The 24,422-nt window shown below is 43.3% G+C and overlaps 1 protein-coding gene across 1 annotated transcript in view; it reads right to left on the bottom strand.

Moving 5' to 3' along the window:
• Positions 1-24,422, bottom strand: part of CACNA2D3 (calcium voltage-gated channel auxiliary subunit alpha2delta 3) — a 648,113-nt gene that overhangs the window by 111,638 nt on the left and 512,053 nt on the right. The window contains exons 18-23 of the mRNA XM_044451514.1: positions 15,758-15,841; positions 5,373-5,444; positions 5,033-5,094; positions 2,937-3,004; positions 787-832; positions 552-649 (exon numbers count right to left, since the gene is read on the bottom strand). Of these exons, the coding sequence (XP_044307449.1) occupies positions 552-649; positions 787-832; positions 2,937-3,004; positions 5,033-5,094; positions 5,373-5,444; positions 15,758-15,841 (430 nt within the window). The remainder of the gene's footprint in view (positions 1-551; positions 650-786; positions 833-2,936; positions 3,005-5,032; positions 5,095-5,372; positions 5,445-15,757; positions 15,842-24,422) is intronic.

Genomic DNA, 24,422 nt, shown 5'->3' with positions numbered 1-24,422 from the left:
GTGCTGCGGTCAGCACCATTTGTTTAAATCACAGAATGCTACGTACTTAATCTTCCTACTCTCAGCACTCCGTTTGCTTACAGGTCTCACATCCAAGTCATGGCTCAGTTGCGCTTTCATTAACAAAGCTCAAGGAGATCACGGCACAAGCAGCTATGACCACAGAGTATGAGCAATAAGGCCAATTTCTAGGGGTTTTTTTCCAGTAATGTATGCCAATGTGTTGTATTTGTATTGATAGATGCAAAGAATTTGCCGGTAACTAGCTGTGTACATTCCAGCGCAACTCTCTAAATAGTAGCTGTTGGAACTCCCTAAATGATAATACTTAGCATTTCTATAGCATTCAGAGGGCTTTCAAAACATTGTCGTGGTTATGATCCCTTCAGCTACCATATTAGATAGGTCAATATTATTACCCTGGTTCCTCCATTGCAGATGGAGGAACTGAAGCTAAGAAGTAAAGGCTTGCCCAAGGACAGCTAGTGTCTTTCGTTGGACAACATCAACAGTATTTCTCAGACTTCCGACTTAATCAACAAGATACTCACAAGGAAGCAATGGCTCTTTCCCTGTGAGGTAGTTTTTAATAGCCTTCAGCTGAGTCATTTGGCGGTGCTCAGGATGCAGGTCCGTGTTGCAGTATGACCTGTGGACACAGTGCGGTTGAAAGATAAATGTAACCAAAGTCCGTAAGCGTGATCTCCGCATGATCTTTCTGGCGGAGGAACTGGGCAAACCAAGCCCGACCGTACAAGCCCACTGCATGCTCTGTGGAAGGCTTACCATTCATCTGCCAGAGAAACATCAGGCTGTTCTAAATCATGCAATCCTGAAAGCAGAACAAATGAGAACGGGTCATTTCCTGGGATGTTTTGGGCCCAGTTCAGCACAGTTTACAATTTACGACAGGCATCCTTCCTTCTTGAAGAATGAAGCAAAGCACAAAGGGGCTACACCATCATGAACTGCAGGAGGCTGCATTTCTACCAGTCCTCACAAATGCATCAGCAGCTAGTCACACATTTAATTAAACTGAAGATCACAGGGGTTCGACAGCTGGAAGACACAGAACACAGGAGGCAGCCTTACACTGACCTGAACAATGCATCTTGCCCAGTGTTGCCGACACTGACTGGCAGTGGCTCTCCAGGGTGTCAGGCAGGGTTCTTTCTCAGGCCTACCAGCCTGGGATTTTCCTCACTTACATCAGGAGCTCTCCTGCTGGTCTATAGCACCACCCTGGCCAAGCTGGCACTCATATACACCAAGGTCTTTTGTAGCAGAGTCCAAGACGGTCAACCCATGAAGAAAGGATAACTGGTGGCTTGAAAGAAAAGTCAGATGGACAAGCAGCCAAGGGCAGGAAAGAAAAAGGGCTCAGTACAGCAGCCCTGGCAGACTTCAGTCTTGCCAACTTTTCTTGGAGCCTGGTGCTAAAGACATGTTGTTATTGAGATGCTTGTCACTGAATGCTGGGATGAAAGACAAGGTTCTCGTCTCTGCACGCCCCAGTTAGTCCAAAGCTAAACATCTCGGTGGCAATCAGCCATAGAGGGAGGTGCTTTATCATTATAATTAAAAGAATTCTTGAATTTCTTTGGAGCATCAGAACTGAGCAGATGTATCTGTCCTTCCATATAACCCCCCTCCCTCACACACACACACGCACTACTTCATTTCAGCAGCAGAAACTAGGTTGAGGAAAATCATTTGATGCCATCAGAATCCTTGCCAATCTATTTCAAATTTACTAGTGGATCCCAAGCTCCCAAGTAGATCTGAAATAGAGTCTATACAAAGCAACACCATGGAAAAGAGCATCACAGACTTAGAAAACTCCCTTACACCAAATCAGACAACTATTTGTTTAGCACTAGCTCTCCGAGGTATAAGCAGAGGTCTTTCACATCACCTACTACTGGGCCATTTTAACTGACGAAGGCAAGGAAAGAGCCAGGAACCTTTTAGGTCCTCTACGACTAAACCACAATCCTCTATTGTAACTACAGATTTCATCAAAACAACCGGAGAATGCAAGCTTCCTCATAAGAGCACAAGAAAAGCCACACTGGACCAGTCCAATGGACCACCCAGTCCAGCACTCTGTTCATACATTGGCAAACTAGTTCCTCACAGGAGACCTCAAGTAGGATGGGTAGAAGATGTCAGCCTGACCAAGCTCCCCAGCAACTAGAATATGCAGGCATATAGTTTCTGATACACATCACCATGTCTGTGTCTAATAGCCAAGGATAGCCTTCTCCTTCATGAATTTGCCTGATTCCCATTCAAGGCCAGCCAAATTGGTGGCAACACCACCTGCAGCAGTGACTTCCACAGTTGAATTCTGCACTATGTGAAGAACTACTTCCTTTTGCCTTTCCCAAATCAGCCACCAATCGGTTTCACGGGATAACCATGTCAAAGTACTATGGAAAATGAAGAGAGATGACTCCTCAAAGTTCCTCTGTCGTTGCCTAATCAATAGCACCAAGGTCCCCCAATATATTTTGGCCCTAAAACCTTCAGAAATCACACCGCTGTGGACAGCAGGCATTTTAGATACAATTCAGGCAGTAACGAGAGGTAATCTAATACTTTTATGGTAACAATTTGATCAGGAAAACTAGAAATCTGCTGCAAAAAGAAAAAGAATGACACATCCACTTTGCTACCCCAATGTTGCAGTTCATCTTTCTGAAACTGCTTGTGCTACTTGCCCTGTTAATTTGGAGTCAAATGGGTGAGAGCTGCAAGGAAGATCTCATCTATTCAAACAGATTCCACGTGCACACGTGCAAAGACCCAAACTCATCATGAAGCAACTGAACAATATGTTAGCAGACCTGCTTGGGAGATCCTTATGCCTTAGATCCATTAACTCAATAGTTAACTAGTTCACAGGAAATCTGATTGAGTCATGAAAGAATTACCTTCTTCTATTGTCACGTTTCCTCTGAAGAAGTATTTGCCATGTCCTCTAGAGAGAGCCACACCTAAACTGTGCAGATAAACAAAAAGCAGACCATGAAATCTGTGGCATAAACACAAGTAGAAAGAACAGAAATGGAGATAGTGTTTCTCCCTGAAGTTTTAGATCCAGCTCTAGGAACAATTTGTTTGCAAAACCTTAGTGGTTATATTGATTGCTCAACCAGCCACTTCCGTGCCATTTCATGATTGTTGTGCCAGCAGCAATGGACTGTATACATTTGTGTATTTAGGGCTGCAGTAACCCATGCTAAAATGCAAGCCCCACCAAGGTCAGTGCTGTTCCTCCAGCAGCTTCATACTTGAGCCAAGATGTGAACAAGCCCATGGGCTCCCAGAGAAGGAGGCAGCTCTTGACAAATGCAAACCATCTGCCTGGAGAAATAACCTTTATTGATTAGTGTGGGAGCCAGAAGAGTTGCTAAGAGAAAGGGAAGAATAGGAAGACTTTGATCATGGGGGCTCACTGACACATTTGGCATCAAACTCTGTTACATATTTTAGCCCTGTCTAATATTTCTCTGATGGAAATAAGGCAGCATTGGGTTGATTTTCTCATTGCTGCTTCCCTTATAACACTGTTACATAACAAGGGCTTCAGCGATTGTGTTGTTAACAGACGGCTGAGTACATCTCTTCGGTTTCCTTGAGTGTCCATGACGTTTCAGGGCTGTTGACCAGGAGGTTTGGATCTATAGCTCGCTGGAAGTTGGGTCCCACCCATGGCGGGTTCATGGGCATCACAGGTGGCTTGTTTAGCCTCCCCTGGTGGAGCAGCCGCGAGGCACATGACATGGCAACCCACCTACAATTCCGAACCATTCGTGGGTTGGCATATCACGTGAACCAGAGTGTTACATTTATGTTCTGCTACCTTCAAGAACTGCAAATCTAGGATGGCAAGTCAGATTATCAGTCCTTCTAACTGTTAATAACAAATGAGGTGAAAATATATGGAGTAAAAATGTTAACAAGTGAGGCAGAGATTTGCAAGAACTGTATACAGTTTTTTTTTAACTATCTAAGGACTGAGCAACATTTACAAATTTCCTTAAAAATAGAAAGACCTTGAATTTTTTTAAAAAAATGGAACATAGAAGAAACCAAAACTGACAGATTTGTCCATCCGAGCATAGGATTTTATGTGCTTCACTCTTAAAAATCAAGATTTGAATCTCTTCATATTCAGCCAAATTTGTGGTGCAGATTTACAGCTGTCATCTCTTTTTTCTGATCATCCTTCAGGTACAAAATGCTCCTTTCCATGCTGGGAATGGCAGTATGTATTGAATTAGGTGGATGAAATGGGTGAAAACGTCATTCATTTGGGTTTTGGATAGGAACTTACCAACATTCACACATTTTCTTCTGAAAGGGACGAAAAGAACTGGAAAGTTCAAAACAATTGTACATGGGAGAAAGCAAAACCGACATTTTCATTCACCTCCTAGGGTGAGTCTCTATACAAGAAAAACTGAAGCAGGATCTCCAGGCAGGCAAGCATCTGGACTGTGATACTTCAGACTCTGATGGATCATGTATCATCTCTTGTTCAATGTAAATTTTAACAATACCTTCCAATGAGTTCTTAGCCCTGACAGATAAACCTCCACTGAGCACACCTGCATTTCGCTGCACACACAGGAGTGCTTGTTAGTGCAGTCTTTCAAAGGGCACAATTCCTTGCACAGAGTTCCAACCAAACAGGACTGCCCATTCTCTTCGATGGCAGGAAGGGCTCAGTACAGAGGCAAGAACACACGCAACTTGCTTTTCCCAACACACAAGAGAATGGAGTGCTTTCTGAATGACAGCTTTGGACCCCGGCCAGAATGTTGATCTTTCACAAACTTTCCATCTCTGAACAAAACCTGAAAAGGCATGCTCCAAGGTCCCTTCCCCTTGCTTTTTCCAGCATTGTCCAGAGATATTTTATTGTCAGCCCCTTCTGATGAGCTTTTAATGAGCTTGCAAGGCTTGTACAAATGCAACAGCAATGTGCCTGATGAAATGTTCCATTTATTCATTGCTGCCCTACCTGAAAGGGGTCCCCTTGATGTCTGTATAATAGTAGTCATTTGTCATCACCAACACCCGCTTCTAGATTCAAAAATGGAGAGAGAGAAAAAACCCACACTGGGTTTGTTATGAAATGCTTGCAAGGTGAATTGCAAAAGCAAGCATATAATCTCTAGAAAGATTAATAAGAGCAAGATACATGCACACATGCAAATACTTATATCCGATGTACAATTAATAAATATGCAGGAAATCATATCTTGGGGAAGTTTTCCATTCCAAACATACTTTTAAAACTAGCTTTCTAAACACAACTATTCATTTTACATGTAGGTGGAAAAACATTTCCTGTAAGATACCCCCTTGTCCACTGTTTTCTTCACTTCCATGGAGAATTTTCCTGTTTTCCGATTCACCATGGCATTTCGAAGCTTAAAATAGAAAACAAGAACAAAAACAAATAGCTAGCATATAATTAACAGTACATTAGGAAAAGGTGAATTGAAGCAAAATTTTCAAATGTCTTCCATTCCCAGTATGTGGGAAAATAAAACTCTTTCACCCAATTAACAGAAGGCATATCTGCATCCACCCCATGTTATTTTCCTACCAATTAAAAGACGTTTCCAATCATTTTAAATGGATTATAAAACAGAGGCTAAATGCCGAATTATTATTTGGATCTAAGGGAAATTACCAGTAGAGAAAGATGAGAAATTCATTGGGTTCACATTTTAACATGAACTTACAAATTTGTACTTGCCAAATTTCCACATGAACCAGAATAGAATGATACATTAATACATGATACATGCACAGTTTTCCAAATCCTGCGCTGTGGTTCACAAAGTAATGTGCACAGAATACATTTTATAAAAAAGGTACAAACTATAGCTTGCAAAATGTTTATAATTAGAAAAGTGCATAGAAAAATGTATATGTTTTGAGAAGATTATGGAAAAATACATAGAAATCTTCATGCAAAGACTTCACTGCCCCCACCCTGAAACAGATGCATGAGTGGAACAGAACACTGTTGGTAATATGAGCAACTGCAGAATCAAGCCTAGTATTTGCACAGTTCACATGGACTGGCAACGTAAACGGGCTGAGCTCTATCATCTAGACCTCCAGCTAACAGGATCTGATCTAAAACAGTTGGATCACAGTGGTCTCCTTTAGGAAGCAGAAATATGGGAGTGACAGACAGATAGTATGAAACCTTTTCTTTTAGACAGCTATGTGATAACTGAACATTAGCAGTATTTTCATGTTCCATTCAATGGAGGACCTTCCTAACACATAGAGCAGAAAACCAGAACTTGTTTACTGATTTGATCTAATTTGTACCGCACCTTTTCACCAAAAGATGGCTCAAGCTCGTACTCAAAAGTTAGGAAAATAGAGGAACTAGCACAATCCAACAATTGGTCCATCCAGCCCTGCTTTACTGACACTCCTTCACGGAGAAGACATTTTGGTGCCTCATTTGCTATCTGATTACAGTGATAAAGAAAATTCATCTTTTATCTAGCCAAAGATGCACCCTGGGACTGTCTTGCATGTAAAGCATGTCCACTGTCACTTAGCCATGGCCTGTCCCTGAACTGGGGACCAAGTTCACGCTCTCCTTTTCTTCCCACGCCCACAAATTTTCCTTCTTGTGATCACTGCTAACTTTTGTGATGGGTACTAGAGCTAGTAATATTAAAACTGAGAACATGGACTACCGGTAGTCCAACATCATGTCATAAGAGGATATGGGACACCATGGGGGGGGGGCATCACGTATTGCCATGGTTATTTTTGTTGCTATTACTACTACACAGCATTGATAGCCACCATTTTTCCCTTGGAAGGAACCCAGAGTGGCTTACAGAGCTCTTCTGTACTCCATTTTATTCCCACACCAACAATCCTGTGAGGCAGATTAGAATGAGATTCTGGGACTGCCCCAGTCACCTAGGGAGCTTCATGGCAGTGAAGGACTGGAGCCCAGATGCCCAGGTCCCCAGCCCAGTATTCGCACCAGTGTACTCATTGGTTCTCACTGGATGCCGTAGTGACTGTATGAACCTGGAACACAATCCATTCTTGTGGATCAGGCTGGGTAGTCACTCTTTCTGCCAAGAGCTGCACTGCCTCATGGCTAACCTGCAGGGGCCTGCATTTAATTGGTGGGCAGGACCAAGGCTGAAGTGGGTTTATCACTATCAACCTTCTTCTCTGCCTTCTCCCCCTCCCCCTCCCCCTCCCCGTCTTCCTTCCCAAGCAACAAGAGGGAGAGATAGCACTTGCCAAAGATTTGAGAGGGAATATAAACTTAGGCTGGGGACCTAAATTAGGCCTAGGACTGCAGGTTGTTCACCACGCCACAGAACTATGTTACGTTTGCATCTCATTTGAAATAGTGTTATCTGTTTTTAGCATCGTTCCATCATTCTAAACTTTAGGACACAAAAACCTGGAGCTTGTGTCTCACTGGATGGAAGCCTTCCATCTGGAGGCTTCCAGGTATCCAGGATGCTGCTGATTGGGCGTCAGAAACCATTTCTGCCATCCCACTTTGTTCCACTCCCCTGCTCAGCATCTAGTGGAGGTGTGCTGGTGGGGGAAGGGCTGGGGCTGGAGAAGGCCAAGGATTTCTGTTATCCTGGCATCCCCCTGCCCTCCCCTCCCCTCCCACTTCCAGAGCGCTCAGAGGTCCTCCAAAGCCACTTTAGTAAGCCCCTAATGCAAGTTCATTCCAAAGTGGCCGGGGGGTTGGGGGGGGGGGGAGACTGTGGGTTCTGGAGATTCCCTTCCAAGGTCACCATTGTGCCCAACATCTCAAAGGGGGGTGGGGCTCTGAAGAGCCCTGAGCACACTCCATGTTCTCCAGACCCTTGCAAAAGGATTACTTCTAGGGCTACTTATGAAGAGGTTTGCCAGCCTTTGGGAGCAAGAGGGATGCGGGGTGGGGGGGGGAGGGCAGGCTTGGGCAAGTGTTCTCATGGATTAATGGCCACATTACAGATGCTGATTCAGAACAGGAAAATGAGGAATGTTTCAATGAGAATGGGGAGCTTGGGTTACCTCAAGGTCCTGAGATGCAGCAGGAAGAGGTGATCATCTCAAGGCCAGATGCTTCACCATGCCAGGCAGTTCCTGGGAACCGCCCAGATGTACAGCCAGGGGGAGGTGCCGCTGGGGATGAGGCATTCTCAGACACAGACCAGCCCCCTGCCACACTTGACCCTGTGGCAAGGCATCAGCAGAGGCGAGTGGCCCAGTTGGATGAGCAGTGTGCACAGAGGAGGTGTGCTTACCTTCAGAAAACCCCTCCTGAAGGGTTGGGGCAGAGGCATGCTCATAAGGAGAGTTCCTGAAGGTAATCACTAGATTGGGTTCAACAAACTGCTCTGTTAATGCTCAGGGATCTGTTTTGGGTGATTTGTACTTGGGAGCAATAAAGAAAGTTTGGCAAAGAAAACAGCCTGTGGTTGGTGATTGTTCAAAGAAGGAACAAGTTGGCTCACTACACCAACTAACAGTGAATGCTCCATGTCTTTGCTTAGTTGTACATCCTGTGGAATCTGATTGGCATTACTCCCAATACACTGGGTATAGAATTGCAGCTAGATCAGTTTAAACCCCATTTTAATGCAGCAGAGACTTCCCTGACATTCCCTATTATAGAATTTATTGCTGTCTGGAAGTCCCCAGAGTGCATCATGTTTCAGTTCTATATTGCCTCTTAAAACTGAAGTGAGGTGTTCCAGACTGGGGATGGATGAACTGGTGTATTTCCAGTCTGTGGCACTTTCACATGCATTTACGCATTAATCATCCCATCTCATTTCCATCTTAATCTGCAAATTTCTTAAGCAATCTGCAGGAAAATGAGCATTTAAATATATACTGAAAAATACGTTTTAAACCTATTTCTACTCTGAAAGCATTTTCTTCCAAAATATGCATTTTTAAATGAAATGCCAATGAAATTTTGAGAAGCTCATTGACCCAAGAACTGCTTTAGGACACACGGAAGTGTGGAATGTATTGCGTTCCACAAATTAGTATGAGAGTTGTGGATCAGGCGCATTCACACCACGATTTTCAAAGAGCAAATTCCTTCAGCACTCTCTACCTGCAGCCCCAGCTGCCATTTTAAAAGTAAGCAACTGCAGCCACATTCACTGCCAAGCTCACATTTCATTTGGTCCTCTGCTTGCCTCAGACTACTCAGTTCCTTGGCATTCTTCATTTCTGGTTTGGGTGGAATATCCAAAGATGGTTTCACTAAAACTGTTTCACTAAAACTAAAAACATTTTTCTACTTAGTGAGGAGTGTCCCGCAAATCCCTGCTTAACCTGAACCCACAAGAAAATTCAGATTGGGAAACCAACTTTGCTACAGTATTACTGACACACTTCTCACCATGTGCTACCAAAAGCCGGAAGTGGGAAGGTACATTCTGCCCAGGGGAGAAAGTTTATAGGACCTGAAAGTTGTCTCCAAATTTTGCCCAATATGGGGTAGTCAAGAGAATTGAGAGAAATAGCCAAGCAATATCAAGGGGAATAAGAAATAACTTCAATACCATGAAAGCAGGGTTAAGCAACTTGTGGCCCTTCAGAAGTTTGGCTTACAGCTCCCATCATCCCTAGCCAGTAGGGCCAACAGAACAGAGGAATTTCTCAGCGGGATTCCACACAGGCCCCAAACTGGAATTTGGTAGTTCTTTTTATGTGCTGTGCTGTCCCCTGACTGTAATGTAAATAGGGATCCCATACATGCTTGTGAAGGCCAAGTAAATGCTCGAGCTTTGGGATGGAAGCTGGGTGGCACAACCTGAACCCCTTCTGTTTCCTATTTTCCCAGGCAAAATCCCTAAACTACCACCAAACGGACTGTGCCATGCAGGCTGAAGTATGCGGTGCATACAGGTGCGTTTCACAAAGCACTCTTGGCTGGGATGTACATTTCAGAGTATTTGAAGGGACAGTGGCCTTCCAGAACTGAAAAGCAGCCCTGTGCCTCTTTCTCCTTCTCCAATCCTGCTGCTCCAATCCTACTGTTGGCAACAGCAACAGATTTTTTTTCTAGACAATTTGCAAGCATTGTTGTCCTGGGTGCCATGCTGGCTTTTTGGGTAGGAAGGAAGGTCATGCAGTTGCCAGTGAAAGAGATTTTTACTATTATTGTACTGTTGTTGTTTTTAAATATGAGCAGGGCAGGCTTACTGAAAACTGCTATGTTTGCAGCTCTTTAAATTTAACTCTGAGCCATCTAGATTAGAGTTAACAATCTTACTCTTCAGTCAGTGAGTGTAAAAGAATAATTTTTTGCTGGAGGCATGTATAAAATAAAACATATATTTTACTGTAGGTTTAAAAAAAACACAATGCGTAATAGGCAATTCTGGAAATATTTTCCCTTTTTAACTTTTGTGGTTTTGGACTTGGAGAGCTGGTCTTAATTACCAATCTACTTTCTAATGTTTAAAGAACTGTTCCATTTATCTTTAACATGTTTCTCATTTTTCTCCATTTCAGAGCCTGCAGTATTCCAGGACCCGCTCCCCACACAACCCTCAGGCAAGTTGCAGATTTACGAAAAGGGCCTCCAAAACCGTCGTAGCTTTTAAGATCAAGTATGCATTTGGGAATATATATATATATATCCCTGTGAATATAGTTCTTGGCTTTGTAGTGCAATTTTTCATCTATTCTATAGATTGTTATTTTGCTATCTCAACATGGTCCAAATTGGTGGCCAATGATATAAAGGTACAACATCTTTCCTCCAACTTGCCAGACACGATTACATCAAATAAAAGTAGTAAAATACACTTTCAAATCCAAAGTTTCTTGATTTACACCTTTCACTGTTAAAGACATTTTAAATATTATCAAATAAAGCTAGACTTCCAATAATCTTATTAAAAGGATAATTCTTGTTACTGGGTGCAATGTCAAAAAGCAATCCATAGACTGTAAACACCAGAATGACCAGCAGATCACAATGCAAGGTTTCATCTTCTACTATAGGGTGGGAAACTTTTCTGGACTCAGAGGGTAGAGTGAATTTTTTTTGTGTGGGGGGGTGAAGTTAGAAGATGCCATCCCTGTCTCCTCAAACTCCTCCCTCTCAGTGTCCCTGATGTCACAGAGGTCCTTTTTCTCTGCAGACAGACACAGAAAGAAATGTGGACAATTGGATTGCTCATTTATCCTTTTTCTTGTCTCATACAAGTCAGTAAAATGGAATGACATAAAGGGGTTGCAGTTCTGGAAACTGTTTAGAGAAACTGCACATTCACCTTCAGAAATAATGAGGTCTTTAAAGAGACCTGGAAGGTTTCTTCCATCCACCCCTCCCTCATCAGTCCCTTGTTCTGAAGGTTCCTTCATAAGAGCAAAGCATTGTGGGCAAGTTGGCCCCTGTGCTCTGAGAAAGGACTCCTCGGGGTGGGGTCTGGGACCATTGGTGCTCCAGAAAGCATTTGCTATAGCAGTAATATTTTCATGGGCAAACTCATCCTGTAGTATATGTATCTAGAAGTGCAGGAATGGCAGGACTGGGAAATGGTGGGTTCAGATGTTAGAGCACTAGAGAGAATGCCAAGATGAATTCAGTACAAGTTACTTCTGGTGAATGCATTTCTTTCTTGATTAAACACTTTCACTTTTTTATGCATAAAATCTCATGACATATAATGCAAGAAGAGCAGATAAAGGGACAATTGATTGGCAAAGAAGTAAAAATGTTTAAGATGCTTTCAATAAATAAGTTTTCACTGTTTGCAAGTAAAACGACAGCAGGCAAGCACCAGGGATATGCCAAGCCTCGCTCTGAAGGATCTTTTGTCAGATAGGACTGCTAGGACAAGGCTGATGGGTCCTTCTGTGCGCCCACTCAGTGTTTCTGGGCCAAGAAGATGTTGACAGAGGTAGCCCCTGTGACTGCCAACTGAGTCCCTGTGGCAGGGGGCACCCTCCAGGCAGTGGATGGAAAGGCAAGCCATCCACCATCCCTCCTGCTTTGCCACCTGAGGCAAGGTTCTCACCATACCTCATGGGGTACAGGGCCATTTCTCAAACTCTGTTTTTAACTTACACAGAACTATTCCACTTATGGAATGAGAAAATGAATGTGTAATTCTGGGTCTCTCAACTCAGAGACAAGAGGATCTGGTATTTATAAGAAGTGCCCCACACTATTTTCAGAGATTCTCTTGACGGTATCAAGCCCTTGAAGGTGACAAAGAGGTTATAGCAAACCCTCAAAGTGGGGAGCCCGCTCACAGACCTGGGCCCTTCCCTCAGTCACTCTGCCATAATTCAGCCTGGGTGCATATCCTGTCTGTTATCTGAGCAGGACTTCTCTTTTATCTGGCCTTATGACAATTGATGGAACATGCGCTGTCTTTTAACAATGCCTTGGATAGAGGACTTTAGCACTTGTGAAACTTCTATATTTTGATCATGTTCTCCACAACTGGAGAATTTCATGTGCAAATGTTGATCTAAAATGAAAAAGAATGGGTTGTAAGAAGATTAAAACTTGGTAACTCTGAGGGAAGAAAAGTCAGGTTGAAGTTGCTGAAAGGAATGCAGAAAACATTCAAACTCAAATGGAATTATTTACAAAAAATGGCAAAAGTTCAACCAATGAGGCAGCATGACCCCTTTAAAAATGAGAAAAAATAATCAACAAAAAGGATCAACACTGTTAAACTCACAAATGATTTCATTAAGTACAAATTGAGTGGGGCATTCTGACTGAAGCAGATATCTATTTTGTAAGAAGGATATTTATTTTGTAGTGGAGAAGGGAAGCATACACCTGAGTCAGAGGAAATTTATCAAGAAGTGACCACATCTGAATATGGTCAATGCTTCAGAGGTAGACCTGTGTGATGAATCCCAAATTTCTTAAAGATGTGACATTGTAAATATGGGAAACTTCCATTGAAATGAGTGAAAAGTTTGGAAGGATATAGGAGATGCTAATGTAGTACTGTTTTGGAGAAAGGTGCTAGGAAAGATCTATGACCATACAGGCAGGATGGCAGGCCTGACTTTGGTCAGTACAGTTGTTATGGGGAAAAACCAAATAATAGGAGCTGAAAGCAGAAAAGCTGGAAAATTACAATTAAGGATTTGTACAAAATGAATCATGTCTAGCAAATTAGATGTATAAAGGAAGTAACAGAATGCCCAGACAAAGGTTAAGCTGTGGACGGAGGGACAACTTTCGATACACTATGGCATTAAAAAACCTGACATGCAAATAAAGAATGGCAGGGAAAGGAGAAGTCAAGAGATTAGAAAGCAGAAATAGGGATGACATGAAGAAGGAAAGAGTGCGATCTTGGAACAGAAAGAATGAGATTAACACATACTAAAGATAAAGCATTAGATGGGCAGGAATAACATGATTAAATTTTGGACTGTGGTCTGCACAAAAACGAAAAATGTAGTCCTTTAAAAATGGTTAGGGGTTTGTTTTTTTTTTTGGCATCTTAGACTGCAACATAACTGAAAGAGAAGTTTCTTTGGAGATACAGGGTAGCTTAGAAAAAATTGGTACCATTGTTGCTGTTGCTTGATCTAATGTTGGAATTAGACAGACAGGAGTCAGAGCTGTCTGCTGATGGCTAGAGATCCTATATGAGGTCCTTTACAATTACGGCCCCACGGTAATATTGGACCTATTATCTCCTCACCCTGCATCTAACCAAGCTCTAAGCTAGTGGGGTGTGACAGGCCTTCCTCGAATGCAGAAGAGGAAGAGCAGCTAGGAGATGGCTCGACTGCATAAAGGAAGCCACAGCCTTCAGTTGGCAAGAGCTGAACGGGGCTGTTAAAGACGGGACATTCTGGAGGGCCGTTCATCTGCAGGGTTGCCATGAGTCAAGTGTTTTATGTTAATACTTATATCAAGTGTGGAGAAGTGGTTAGAGGGTTGGAGAGGGGCTCAGGATATTTGAGTCCAGATTCTCACTCGGCCACAAAACTCAAAAGTACATCAGTTTCTGAGTCTCAGTCTAACTTACACCTCAGGATTGTTGTGAAGATAAAACAGAGAGAATGAATCTGTAAGCCAATTTGGGCTTGTTGCAAAAGATAAAAGCAGGTGAAATATAACTGTAATAAGGATCCACAAGGTGACTGCAGGGCATTATTTCAGTTTATATTAAAATAATCTATGAGACAGATTGGGCTGGAGGACCCGTTCTAAGCCAGTGAGGGAACATCCTGGTTGAGCAAGGTTTTGAACATGATGCTTGACAGAACAAGTCTTAGGCCTGCATTCACTCCTTTCAGTATGGCCTGTTGCCACTTTCTTCTCATGCAACTCTAATTGCAGTACTGCAGGAAGTCAGGACCAGAGAGAGGCAGGATAGAGTGGTAAGAGAGAGTCATTTTCTCCTTCTCTCACAATACTGGAAGCCAAGGTCCTCCAGGAAAGCTAAATGCCAGGTGATTCAGGATAGGCAAAAGAGGAGCATACCTCCTGCATGCATACTCTAAGCAATGAGATTCTCTCCCGCAAGAGGTGATAATGCTTTTAAATGCAGATTAGACTAAGAGAGTTGGTGTGGTGGAGTGATCAGGGGGCTTGATCCAGGGAACCCAGGTGCTTGTCCCCACTGCACCATGAGTGGGACAGCCTAACCTCCTCACAGAATTGTTGTAAGATTAAATGGAATGAAGGGGAGTCCTATATGCCACCCTGGGTTCCTTACAGGGGCATCAATAAATGAGTTATCCATGGAAGGTCTGGCCATACACTACCCCCTGGACCTGCACGTCAGGCACTGGAGGGGGTCATTACACACAACTAGCTGGTGAGCTTCCGAGGGGCATCTGGTTTGCTACTGTGGGTCACAGGACAGCAGACGAGTCAGGCTTTGCTCTGACCCAGCAGGCTCCTCTTGTGGCAGAACCAAGGGAAATTTATTGCTTGTTCTTGGCCTAACCCCGTATGATACTGAATTCTCCCCTTTTCCTCTTTACCCCACCCCCTGCTGCTGTGAAGGAGCAGGGCTAACGAACCAAAGCAGAATGGGAATTCAACCTGCAGAAATGCTGCACTTTCAAATACCTGCCTTGGTAAGGAAGGCCTTCCCTTCAAGGTCACTCCCTAGCAAGCCAGACAACAGCAGGTTTATGTGTGGAAGAAGAGGGAAGTAGGGAAGCGACATGAAGAAATTTGGAATGTTTCTGTGCATGAAAGAACGAATACACAATGAAAATTATTTTTAATTCTGAGTGAAATAAAAGGAGGTGTTATCTATCTTTTCTAGAGATGGATTGATTTGTCAGTTTAAATGTCTTTCAGTTTGTCATTTTTTTCAGTCTTAAATTTGGTTTTAGTCTGAAAATAGAGATTTTTTAAAAACTTTGCAAGAAAGTGTACTCCTATCATTTTTTATGTGTTGTATATTGCCTCACAGACATTTTAAACAAGTTTCAGAATACAATGCATATATGAATTTCCCCCCCATAACATACACATTTTTCTACACATTCCTGACTTGGGCAACTTTCTTGCAAAACTGTGCAAATTTTGAAGGATCACTAAGCTTTGGTACAAAAATGCAAATACTTTTTAGGTAAGTTCACATTAAAATATGACCGGAACAAATTGCTCCCCATGCCTTATCACTTCCTTTTTCTTCCTGCTACTTCCTCAGACTGGAAGCAAATGCAACTGACCTTTTCGACAAGCAAGGGCAGAAGAATTACTCACCACATCATCCCTGTCTTCCCATTCAACCTCAGAAAGGTCAACACTGCTGTAGTTGGGCTTTCTTCTCTTTTTTCCTTCTTCATACTAGGGTGACAACAACAACCACAACAAAAGTGTTGCTTAACGCACCATACAAAAAGTCGGCCATTTCATTACTGCCTCGATGCTGTCATTGACACTGCTGCAATGGCTGATTTCAGCAATGCCCTCTGCTTAATGCTAAATTAAGCACAGAGCTTTGCACAAACTTCTTCTGCAACACAATAGAAACACTTTCCTTTCATGAGACGGGGTCTTTTCCAGAGGCACTGCACGAAATTATGGTAACTATACCCTTGAAACAGAGCAGACACAAATATATGCGGGCACCCCGTTTTTCTTTTCGTTTTAATTTGCGTCCTATTTTATGCATAAATGCCCTTGGCACATGATGCTACAAGCTACTACACCATGCGGAAAGTATGCGAGACCTTGGTCGTACTCCCAAAGTTTACAGAAGACATCTTGAACCAGCTCTTGCAGCCATGCAGGAAGTGATATTTCCTAGAGTGTTATCAACAAAATGTTTACATATTTTCTTTAAACAAGATAAGACACAACTCCTGGGAAGTTTGGTGTTCACATCTGCTGATACCATACTTTTATCTGTGCTTTCATGAGGTAAAAATGCAAGGAGCACAGTAATAAGGAAATACTATTGTTTCTATCACTAGACTTGTTACACTGTAAATCTCACATTTTAAAATAAACATCTCATGATGACAAATTACTTTGGCACTTGGTGCTCCCATAAAGTAGGAAAATCCTGCCCTCTGCTGCACATCACTACAGAGACCCTGATAAAATACCCAGCTTCCTAAAGTCTGGGTTAATGCTCATGTCCACACTGGCTGCTGCCGGGTCCCCAAGAAAAACATTCATTCTGTCCCATCGGTGTGCATATTCGGTTAATCAGTATTCATTTAAACAACTATCTTGCGGCACCAAGGTGCAGAGAGCACCTCTGAATGAAGCTGCAGATTCAAAGTCTGGCCAATTCCATTTAGATTGCAGTGGCTTTAATTTTTTGGAGGAAAAAGTGTTATATGACATTGGGCAGATATGCCTTGCTCACAGTTGCTGTCTCAGGAGATGCCCAAGTGTGCCAGCTTTGATTCTGTCCTATTCGTTTCCGTGGTCCCGACATGCTCCAGCCGTTTTACTGCCTGAAGTTGTGCTGGATTGTACCCTTACTGCAGTTGTGCCGTCAAGTGCGCCAAAGGCACGGATAGGTGGAGGAGCATTGTTATTGGAATATATGAGGTGCGGGGACTTCAAAAACACACATGGGCATTCTTTTCCTTGAAGATGGACAAGCCCTTAGGCAGGAAGCCAGAAGATAATGGAAAGTTCTAGATGTGCTTCCCATTGCAGCAGATGTATGGCAGGTGACTCAGTGGCTCACTCCTGCCAGTGCTGAGTCTCTGAACACAAAGTACTCCGAGGCAAAGAGGATTAAGCCCCTGCCGCCCCCTGATCTACACAAAGGGCACGTGTTGGCCCTCTTGTCAGAGGAAAGCTGCCAAAGACAGAGGACACTGCAGCAGCTGCTGCTGCTCTCCTTACCACTGCCAGAGTGCCACACAGCTACGGATGGAGTAACTGTTCCCAAGGGAAAAAGTTATCTCTTTTGTTGTTTTTTTTTAAAGAAGTTTCTTTGCTTCAGCTTGACAAGAGGGTAGACGAGCCTTTGTTTATTTATGAATCCTGCCAGATTCAAAGCCTGCCAAGCCCCAGCCTTCATGTATACTCCTAACAGCCCTTAGGCTCAAATTGTTCGCAACATCGCATGAGGAATTTGTCTAATACACATTTTTGTGAGCACTGTTCTTAATATAGTGTATATTTGAACACACATTAGATTTGAGCATTACTATCTCTCATAGATGCAGTTGTTTTGGAGAATTCCAGTGCAAAATTCAGAAAAGTATGACTGAACTTCCTTCAGATCAAATTGCGCGCTATATAACAACATACATTTTGCAAATGGCACTATACTTCATTAAGGAAAAGGTTATTTTCTAACATGTTAAGTATGAGCACAGAAGGCTTTGTCCCCAGCTCATTCCCTCTCATAACTAGCATTCCACTTCCACACGAATCTGTTACATAGCTCTGTGATGACCTTGATGATTCCTACTTCAGAATCATTTGAAGCCAACATGGCCTAGTGGTTAGAGAGCTGACCTAGGACCGGGAGGCCCCAGGTTCAAATCCCTGAAGCTCATTAGGTGACTGTAAGCCAGTCACTCTCTCTTGACCTAACCTACCTCACAAGATTGTAATGGAGATAAAATAGATGATAGACCCACCTCCTTGAAAGAAAGATGGACTCCAATATCATTAGAATAACCATTAAAATGGTATAAAAGTCAGAAAGACTTTATGTAGAATCACAGCCTGCAGTTTTATTGAACATGCCATGCCTAATATGCGCAGTACAACACTGGAGAGGGCATAGAAGGTCTAAAGCAGAGGTGAATAGATGCATCAGTTCTGGTTTTCCTGATATCTACTGTTTGTTTGTTTTTTAAATCTGAGAAATTTCTTTTCATTCTAAGTGTGAAGACATGTGTGGATTTTCATAAAAATTATTATTTAAAAAAGAATCAACATGAATTTCTCACCCCTCCGCACCATATGAGATGGGCACAGCTGTTTACAGGTCTCTATTAGAGAAGAAAGAGGAAGTTCAGGTTGTCAGCTTCTGAAGCAAAGTGCTGGAAGGACAATTCAACAAGACCTCCAGAAAAGCTGTGGAATCTTCCGCCCCAGTGGTTTTAATGCAAAGACCAATGAGGTATTTCTGGATCCCTCTACATGCTTTGTTTGTTTTTGTTTGTTTAAATCTTTTATATACTGCCCATTTAGCAAAAGAGCTCTCAGAATGGTTGATCAACGCTTTGTCGATAAGGAGGGCATTCTAGTAGTGATCCTGGGCTTGGCCCAGCAAATTTAAAGGCTTAGATGGCGACAAAAGCAAGCAGTGCTTTCTAGCAGCTTCACATCAATTGGGATTAAAAATCCTCAGCTTTTATCCACTGGAAAGTCAAAAACTACTTCATGGATCACTGCCTTGTTGTGGCGAAGGGGCGTGCGTAGCTCAATGAAGCTATGAGCTATGCCGTGCAGGGTCAAGACAGACAGGTCATAGCAGAGAGCTCTGACAAAACGTGATCCACTGGAGAAGGAAATGGCAACCCACTCCAGTACCTTTGCCATGAAAACCCCATGGACAGTACCAAAAGGCTAAAAGATATGACGCCGAAAGATGAGCCCCTCAGGTCGGAAGGTGTCCAATACGCTACTGGGGAAGAGCGGAGGGCTAGTACTAGTAGCACCAGAAAGAATGAAACATCTGGGTCAAAGCCAAAAGGACACTCAGTTGCAGATGTATCTGGTGGTGAAAGGAAAGTCCGATGCTGCAAAGATCTATACTCCATAGGAGAGAACCATGAATCAAGGCAAGTTGGATGTGGTCAAACAAGAGATGACAAGACTGAACATCGACATCTTAGGAATCAGTGAACTAAAATGGACAGGAATGGGTGAATTTAATTCAGATGACCATCAGGTATACTACTGCAGGCAAGAATCCCTCAGAAGAAATGGTGTAGCCTTCATAGTCAATAAAAGAGTAGGAAAAGCAGTACTGGGATACAATCTCCAAAATGACAGAATGCTCTCAGTTTGAATCTAAGGCAAACCATTCAACATCACAATAGTCCAAGTCTATGCCCCAACCACTGGTGCTGAAGAGGCTGGAGTTGACCAGTTCTATGAAGGCCTACAACACCTTCTAGAATTAACTCCAAAAAATGATGTCCTTATCATCATGGGGGATTGGAATGCTAAAGTAGGAAGTCAAAGGTAACTGGAATAACAGGCAAGTTTGGCCTTGGAGAACAAAATGAAGCAGGGCACAGGCTGGTAGAATTTTGTCAAGAGAATACGATGGCCATAGCAAACACTCTTTTCCAACAACCCAAGAGACGACTCTACACATGGACATCACCAGACGGTCAACACAGAAATCAGACTGACTATGTGTTCTGCAGCCAAAGAGGGAGAAGCTCTATACAGTCAGTAAAAACTAGACCAGGAGCTGACTGTGGCTCAGATCATGAGCTTCTGGTTCCAAAATTTAGGCTTAAGAAGTAGGGAAAAGCACTAGGCCACTCAGGTATGACCTAAATCATATCCCTGATGAATACACAGTAGAGGTGACAAATAGATTTATGGAATTAGATCTGATAGACAGAGTGCCTGAAGAACTATGGATGGAGGTTCACAACATTGTACAAGAGGCAGCAACTAAAACCATCCCAAAGAAAATGAAATGCAAGAAAGCAAAATGGCTGTTTGAGGAAGCTTTACAAATGGCTGAGGAAAGAAGGAAAGCAAAAGGCAAGGGAGAAAGAGAAAGATACACCCAACTGAATGCAGAATTCCAGAGAATAGCTAGAAGAGATAAGAATGCCTTCTTAAATGAACAGTGCAAAGAAATAGAAGAAAACAATAGAATAGGTAGGACCAGAAATCTCTTCAAGAAAATTGGAGATATCAAGGGAACGTTTCATGCAAAGATGGGCATGATAAAGGACCAAAATGGCAGGGACCTAACAGAGGCAGAAGAGATTAAGAAGAGGTGGCAAGATTACACAGAAGAACTATACAAGAAAGAGCTTAACATCCCTGAGAACCACGATGGGGTGGTCACTGACCTCGAGCCGGACATCCTGGAATGTGAGGTCAAATGGGCCTTGGGAAGTCTGAGCAAGAACAAAGCTAGTGGAGGCGACAGTATTCCAGCTGAACTATTCAAAATCCTAAAAGACGATGTAGTAAAACTTCTACACTCAATATGCCAGCAAATTTGGAAAACTCAACAGTGGCCACAGGATTAGAAAAGGTCAGTTTACATTCCGATCCCAAAGAAGGGCAATGCCAAAGAATGTTCAAACTACCACACCATTGCACTCATTTCCCATGCTAGCAAAGTTATGCTCAAAATCCTACAAGCTAGGCTCCAGCAGTATGTGGACCGAGAACTACCAGAAGTACAGGCAGGATTTCGAAGAGGGAGAGGAACTAGAGTTCAAATTGCCAACATACGCTGGATCATGGAGAAAGCTAGGGAGTTCCAGAAAAACATCTACTTCTGCTTCATTGACTATGCTAAAGCCTTTGATTGTGTGGATCACAACAAATTGTGGCAAGTTCTTAAAGAGATGGGAGCCCCAGACCGTCTTATTTGTCTCTTGAGAAACCTGTATGTGGGTCAAGAAGCAACAGTGAGAGCTGGACACGGAACCACTGATTGGTTCAAAATTGTGAAAGGAGTTCGGCAAGGCTGTATACTGTCGCCCTGTCTATTTAACTTATATGCAGAGCACATCATGAGAAAGGCAGAGCAAGATGAATCACCAGCTGGAATCAAGATTGCTGGGAGAAATATCAACAACCTCAGATATGCAGATGATACCACTCTCATGGCAGAAAATGAAGAGGAACTAAGGAGCCTCTTGATGACAGTGACGAAGGAGAGCGCAAAAGTAGGCTTGAAACTCAAAATTAAGAAAACTAAGATCATGGCATCCAGTCCTCTCACTTCCTGGCAAATAGAAGGGGAAGAAATGGAGGTAGTGACAGATTTTATTTTCCTGGGCTCCAAGATCACTGCAGATGGGGACTGCAGCCAAGAAATTAAAAGTCGCTTGCTCCTGGGGAGGAAAGCTATGGCAAATCTAGACAGCATACTAAAAAGCAGAGATATCACCCTGCCAACAAAAGTGTGTATAGTCAAGGCTATGGTCTTCCCAGTTGCAATGTATGGCTGTGAAAGCTGGACCATAAGGAAGGCTGAGGGCAAAAGGATTGAGGCTTTTGAATTGTGGTGCTGAAGGAGACTCCTGCGAGTCCCTTGGACTGCAAGGCAATCAAACCGGTCAGTCCTAGAGGAGATCAACCCTGACTGCTCTTTAGAAGGCCAGATACTGAAGATAAAACTTAAATACTCTGGCCACCTAATGAGAAGGAAGGACTCCCTGGAGAAGAGCCTAATGCTGGGAACAATAGAGGGCAAAAGAAGAAGGGGCCAGCAGAGAATGAGGTGGCTGGATGGAGTCACTGAAGCAGTTGGTGTGAGCTTAAGTGGACTCCGGGGGATGGCAGAGGACAGGAAGGCCTGGAGGAATGTTGTCCATGGGGTTGCGATGGGTCAGACATGACTTCGCGACTAACAACATCAACAACAAAGTCAAAAACTGACTGCTGCATGGGTCTGTCCTTGAAAGCGACCTGGAAGATTTAACTGGTTCAGATGGCAGATCTACACCTTTTCATCAAGGCTGGAGGAAGACATCACATTCAGCTGGCTCCCGAACCCCTGAACCCGTTGTCTGTTGGCTTCCATGGCTCCAGAGTTTAGGCTAACCCATCACTGCCAGCTGCACAACAAAACCTCCCTTCCTTTTTCCTGCGCTGAAGCCTCTGCCCAGTCTGCTCCAGCAAGCCCCCAGTCCTCTAGAGAAGAGTGCAGGTGCAAAGATGAGCTGGAAATGGTTCTGCCAGTGGATTGCATTATGTCAGCAGGCACAGAACGCCAGGCACAATGCAGAGCATGGACCTTCTCAGTTTTGGCCCAGCCTCACTGAACATGTTACAGAAGTAGACCCATCTCAGCCTGAAGCCAGACAACGCTTTAAGAAACACTACAAATCCTATTAGGATGCCTTTGAGTTAAATAGTACAAGTTTAATATAGTGTTTCACTGGGGGTTTAATATTATTATCACATTATAATATTGGATTTCTTATTACCATAGCCCTGTAATTATTTCTCTTTTAAATTTTATCTTGTTCTATTACTCTGCTGATCTACTCAAGCTGTTAAAATATGGGATGTTAATCAATAAAATACATGTAACTAACATCAATAAGGATTATATGTACTGTATTGCCAAAACCTTCAGAAATGAAAAAGGGGAAATGAATGTCAGGGGTTGCAGTAGGATAAGGAATATATTTAGCAAGAATGTCAACAGGACTCAAGCACGCAATAGGAAGGCAGCGGGGATAACTTTTACTGAAAGGAGTGAATCCATCCAGCATCATTGAGTGCATCAGCTATGCAGGATTCTGCATCTAGCACTTGAAGCAGATTCCCAGATTAAGATTAAGCTCCTTTTCATTCATTTCCTTTTAAGAAAACAAGCACTAACCATTTTTTTCCTAAAGAAAGACATGTAGACCAAGGTTATAATTTAAGATTTTAATCCAGAAGTTCTTAGATTATGGTTGGCAATGAAGACCAGTTATTTTGGATTAGACATCCATGCCAGCTGGCAGTAAGAAACTGCCATGCAGTAAAATTTCCAAGTCATTCTTCAATGAAAAACCAGCAGTCAACTATGTCACATAAAAGGAGAGGTGGTGGGGGAATAAACCATAACTTTCACACAGGGGAAACAAGGGAACAAATAAAAATATAAAGTAGAGCAAGAAACTCCTGGCAATGTAACATATGAGAAAATTGTGATTTCCCACCCTGAAAACACACATTCTTATGTTACAAAATCGCTGAACCTCTGGCTCCTTGAGTACAAGGGGCTCCTAAGGAGGAATAGGCAGCTGTTTGTAGAAAAGCAAGTGGCAATCCAACCCTTCCCGAGCCATGCTCTTCTGTGTTTATCTAACACAGACACAAACCCTACAGTGATTTCAGTGGAAGTGACTGTGAACGCCCTTGACACACCCAAAGGGGCATTCCTACAGCTCTTAGGCAGAGTTGAGATGGCCACAGGAGAACGTGGAGTCCCAGCTCTGACCATGGAAACATTGCATGTTTCAAGCCGGGACCGAGCATTTGGAGAGCCTCCCTGCACCCACACAGCCAGCTCGGAAGAGCCACACTGGCTGTTGTCCCATGGTGATGAGAACTTGTCGGGGGTGTATTCCAAGGGTGGAGCGAGGGCAATGGGGCTGCATCAGACTTTCATGCATCCGGATTGTGCCTCAACCTGTCCTCCTTCAGAGCCCTGGCAAAGCACAACAGGAGAAGCACGGAGGCGGTCCTGGCCTCCACACTCCTCCTGCCTTCGATGGGATGCCCACCACCACCAGAGCTCAGAGGGTTCCAGGCAGCCACGCTGATTCATGGTGGGACAATGCTGAGAGCTCCAGCATTGGAGCGTTCTCTTGGTCACTCACACCCCCCCCCTTTCGCACACAGACTTCCTGCAGCAGGCCTGGGCCACTTGTGTCCCCCCTCAGCCCTTTTGGCCTGCAATGTCCCACCCTAGGCTAGCACAGCTTTTCACTTCCAAGCTTCTAAAGCCCTTCATGACCTCTAACTCTTCGATTTTTGAGCTGACTGCCTCTGATACAGGAAGATTATGCAACTAAGGCATATTTCTTTATTTCATTTCATTTCTATTCTATTCCCTTCTACTTTTCCATGCTTGGTTTCTCCTGAGGGGGCAGGAGAGCTGTCAACTTCCTCCCCACACTTAAAAAAAAATCTGCACAGTCACACCTGCACATAACTAGCACATGGAGCAGGGACAACTTTTACTTTTGACCGGGCTATTTCCCAACACACATTCCCTTTCCAGTTTTTTCTACCC

The sequence above is a fragment of the Varanus komodoensis genome, unplaced genomic scaffold (assembly GCF_004798865.1).
Source record: "Varanus komodoensis strain SLA01 unplaced genomic scaffold, ASM479886v1 scaffold6_2, whole genome shotgun sequence".
Taxonomy (NCBI): Eukaryota; Metazoa; Chordata; class Lepidosauria; order Squamata; family Varanidae; genus Varanus; species Varanus komodoensis.
This window is presented reverse-complemented; position numbering and strand designations above follow the sequence as displayed.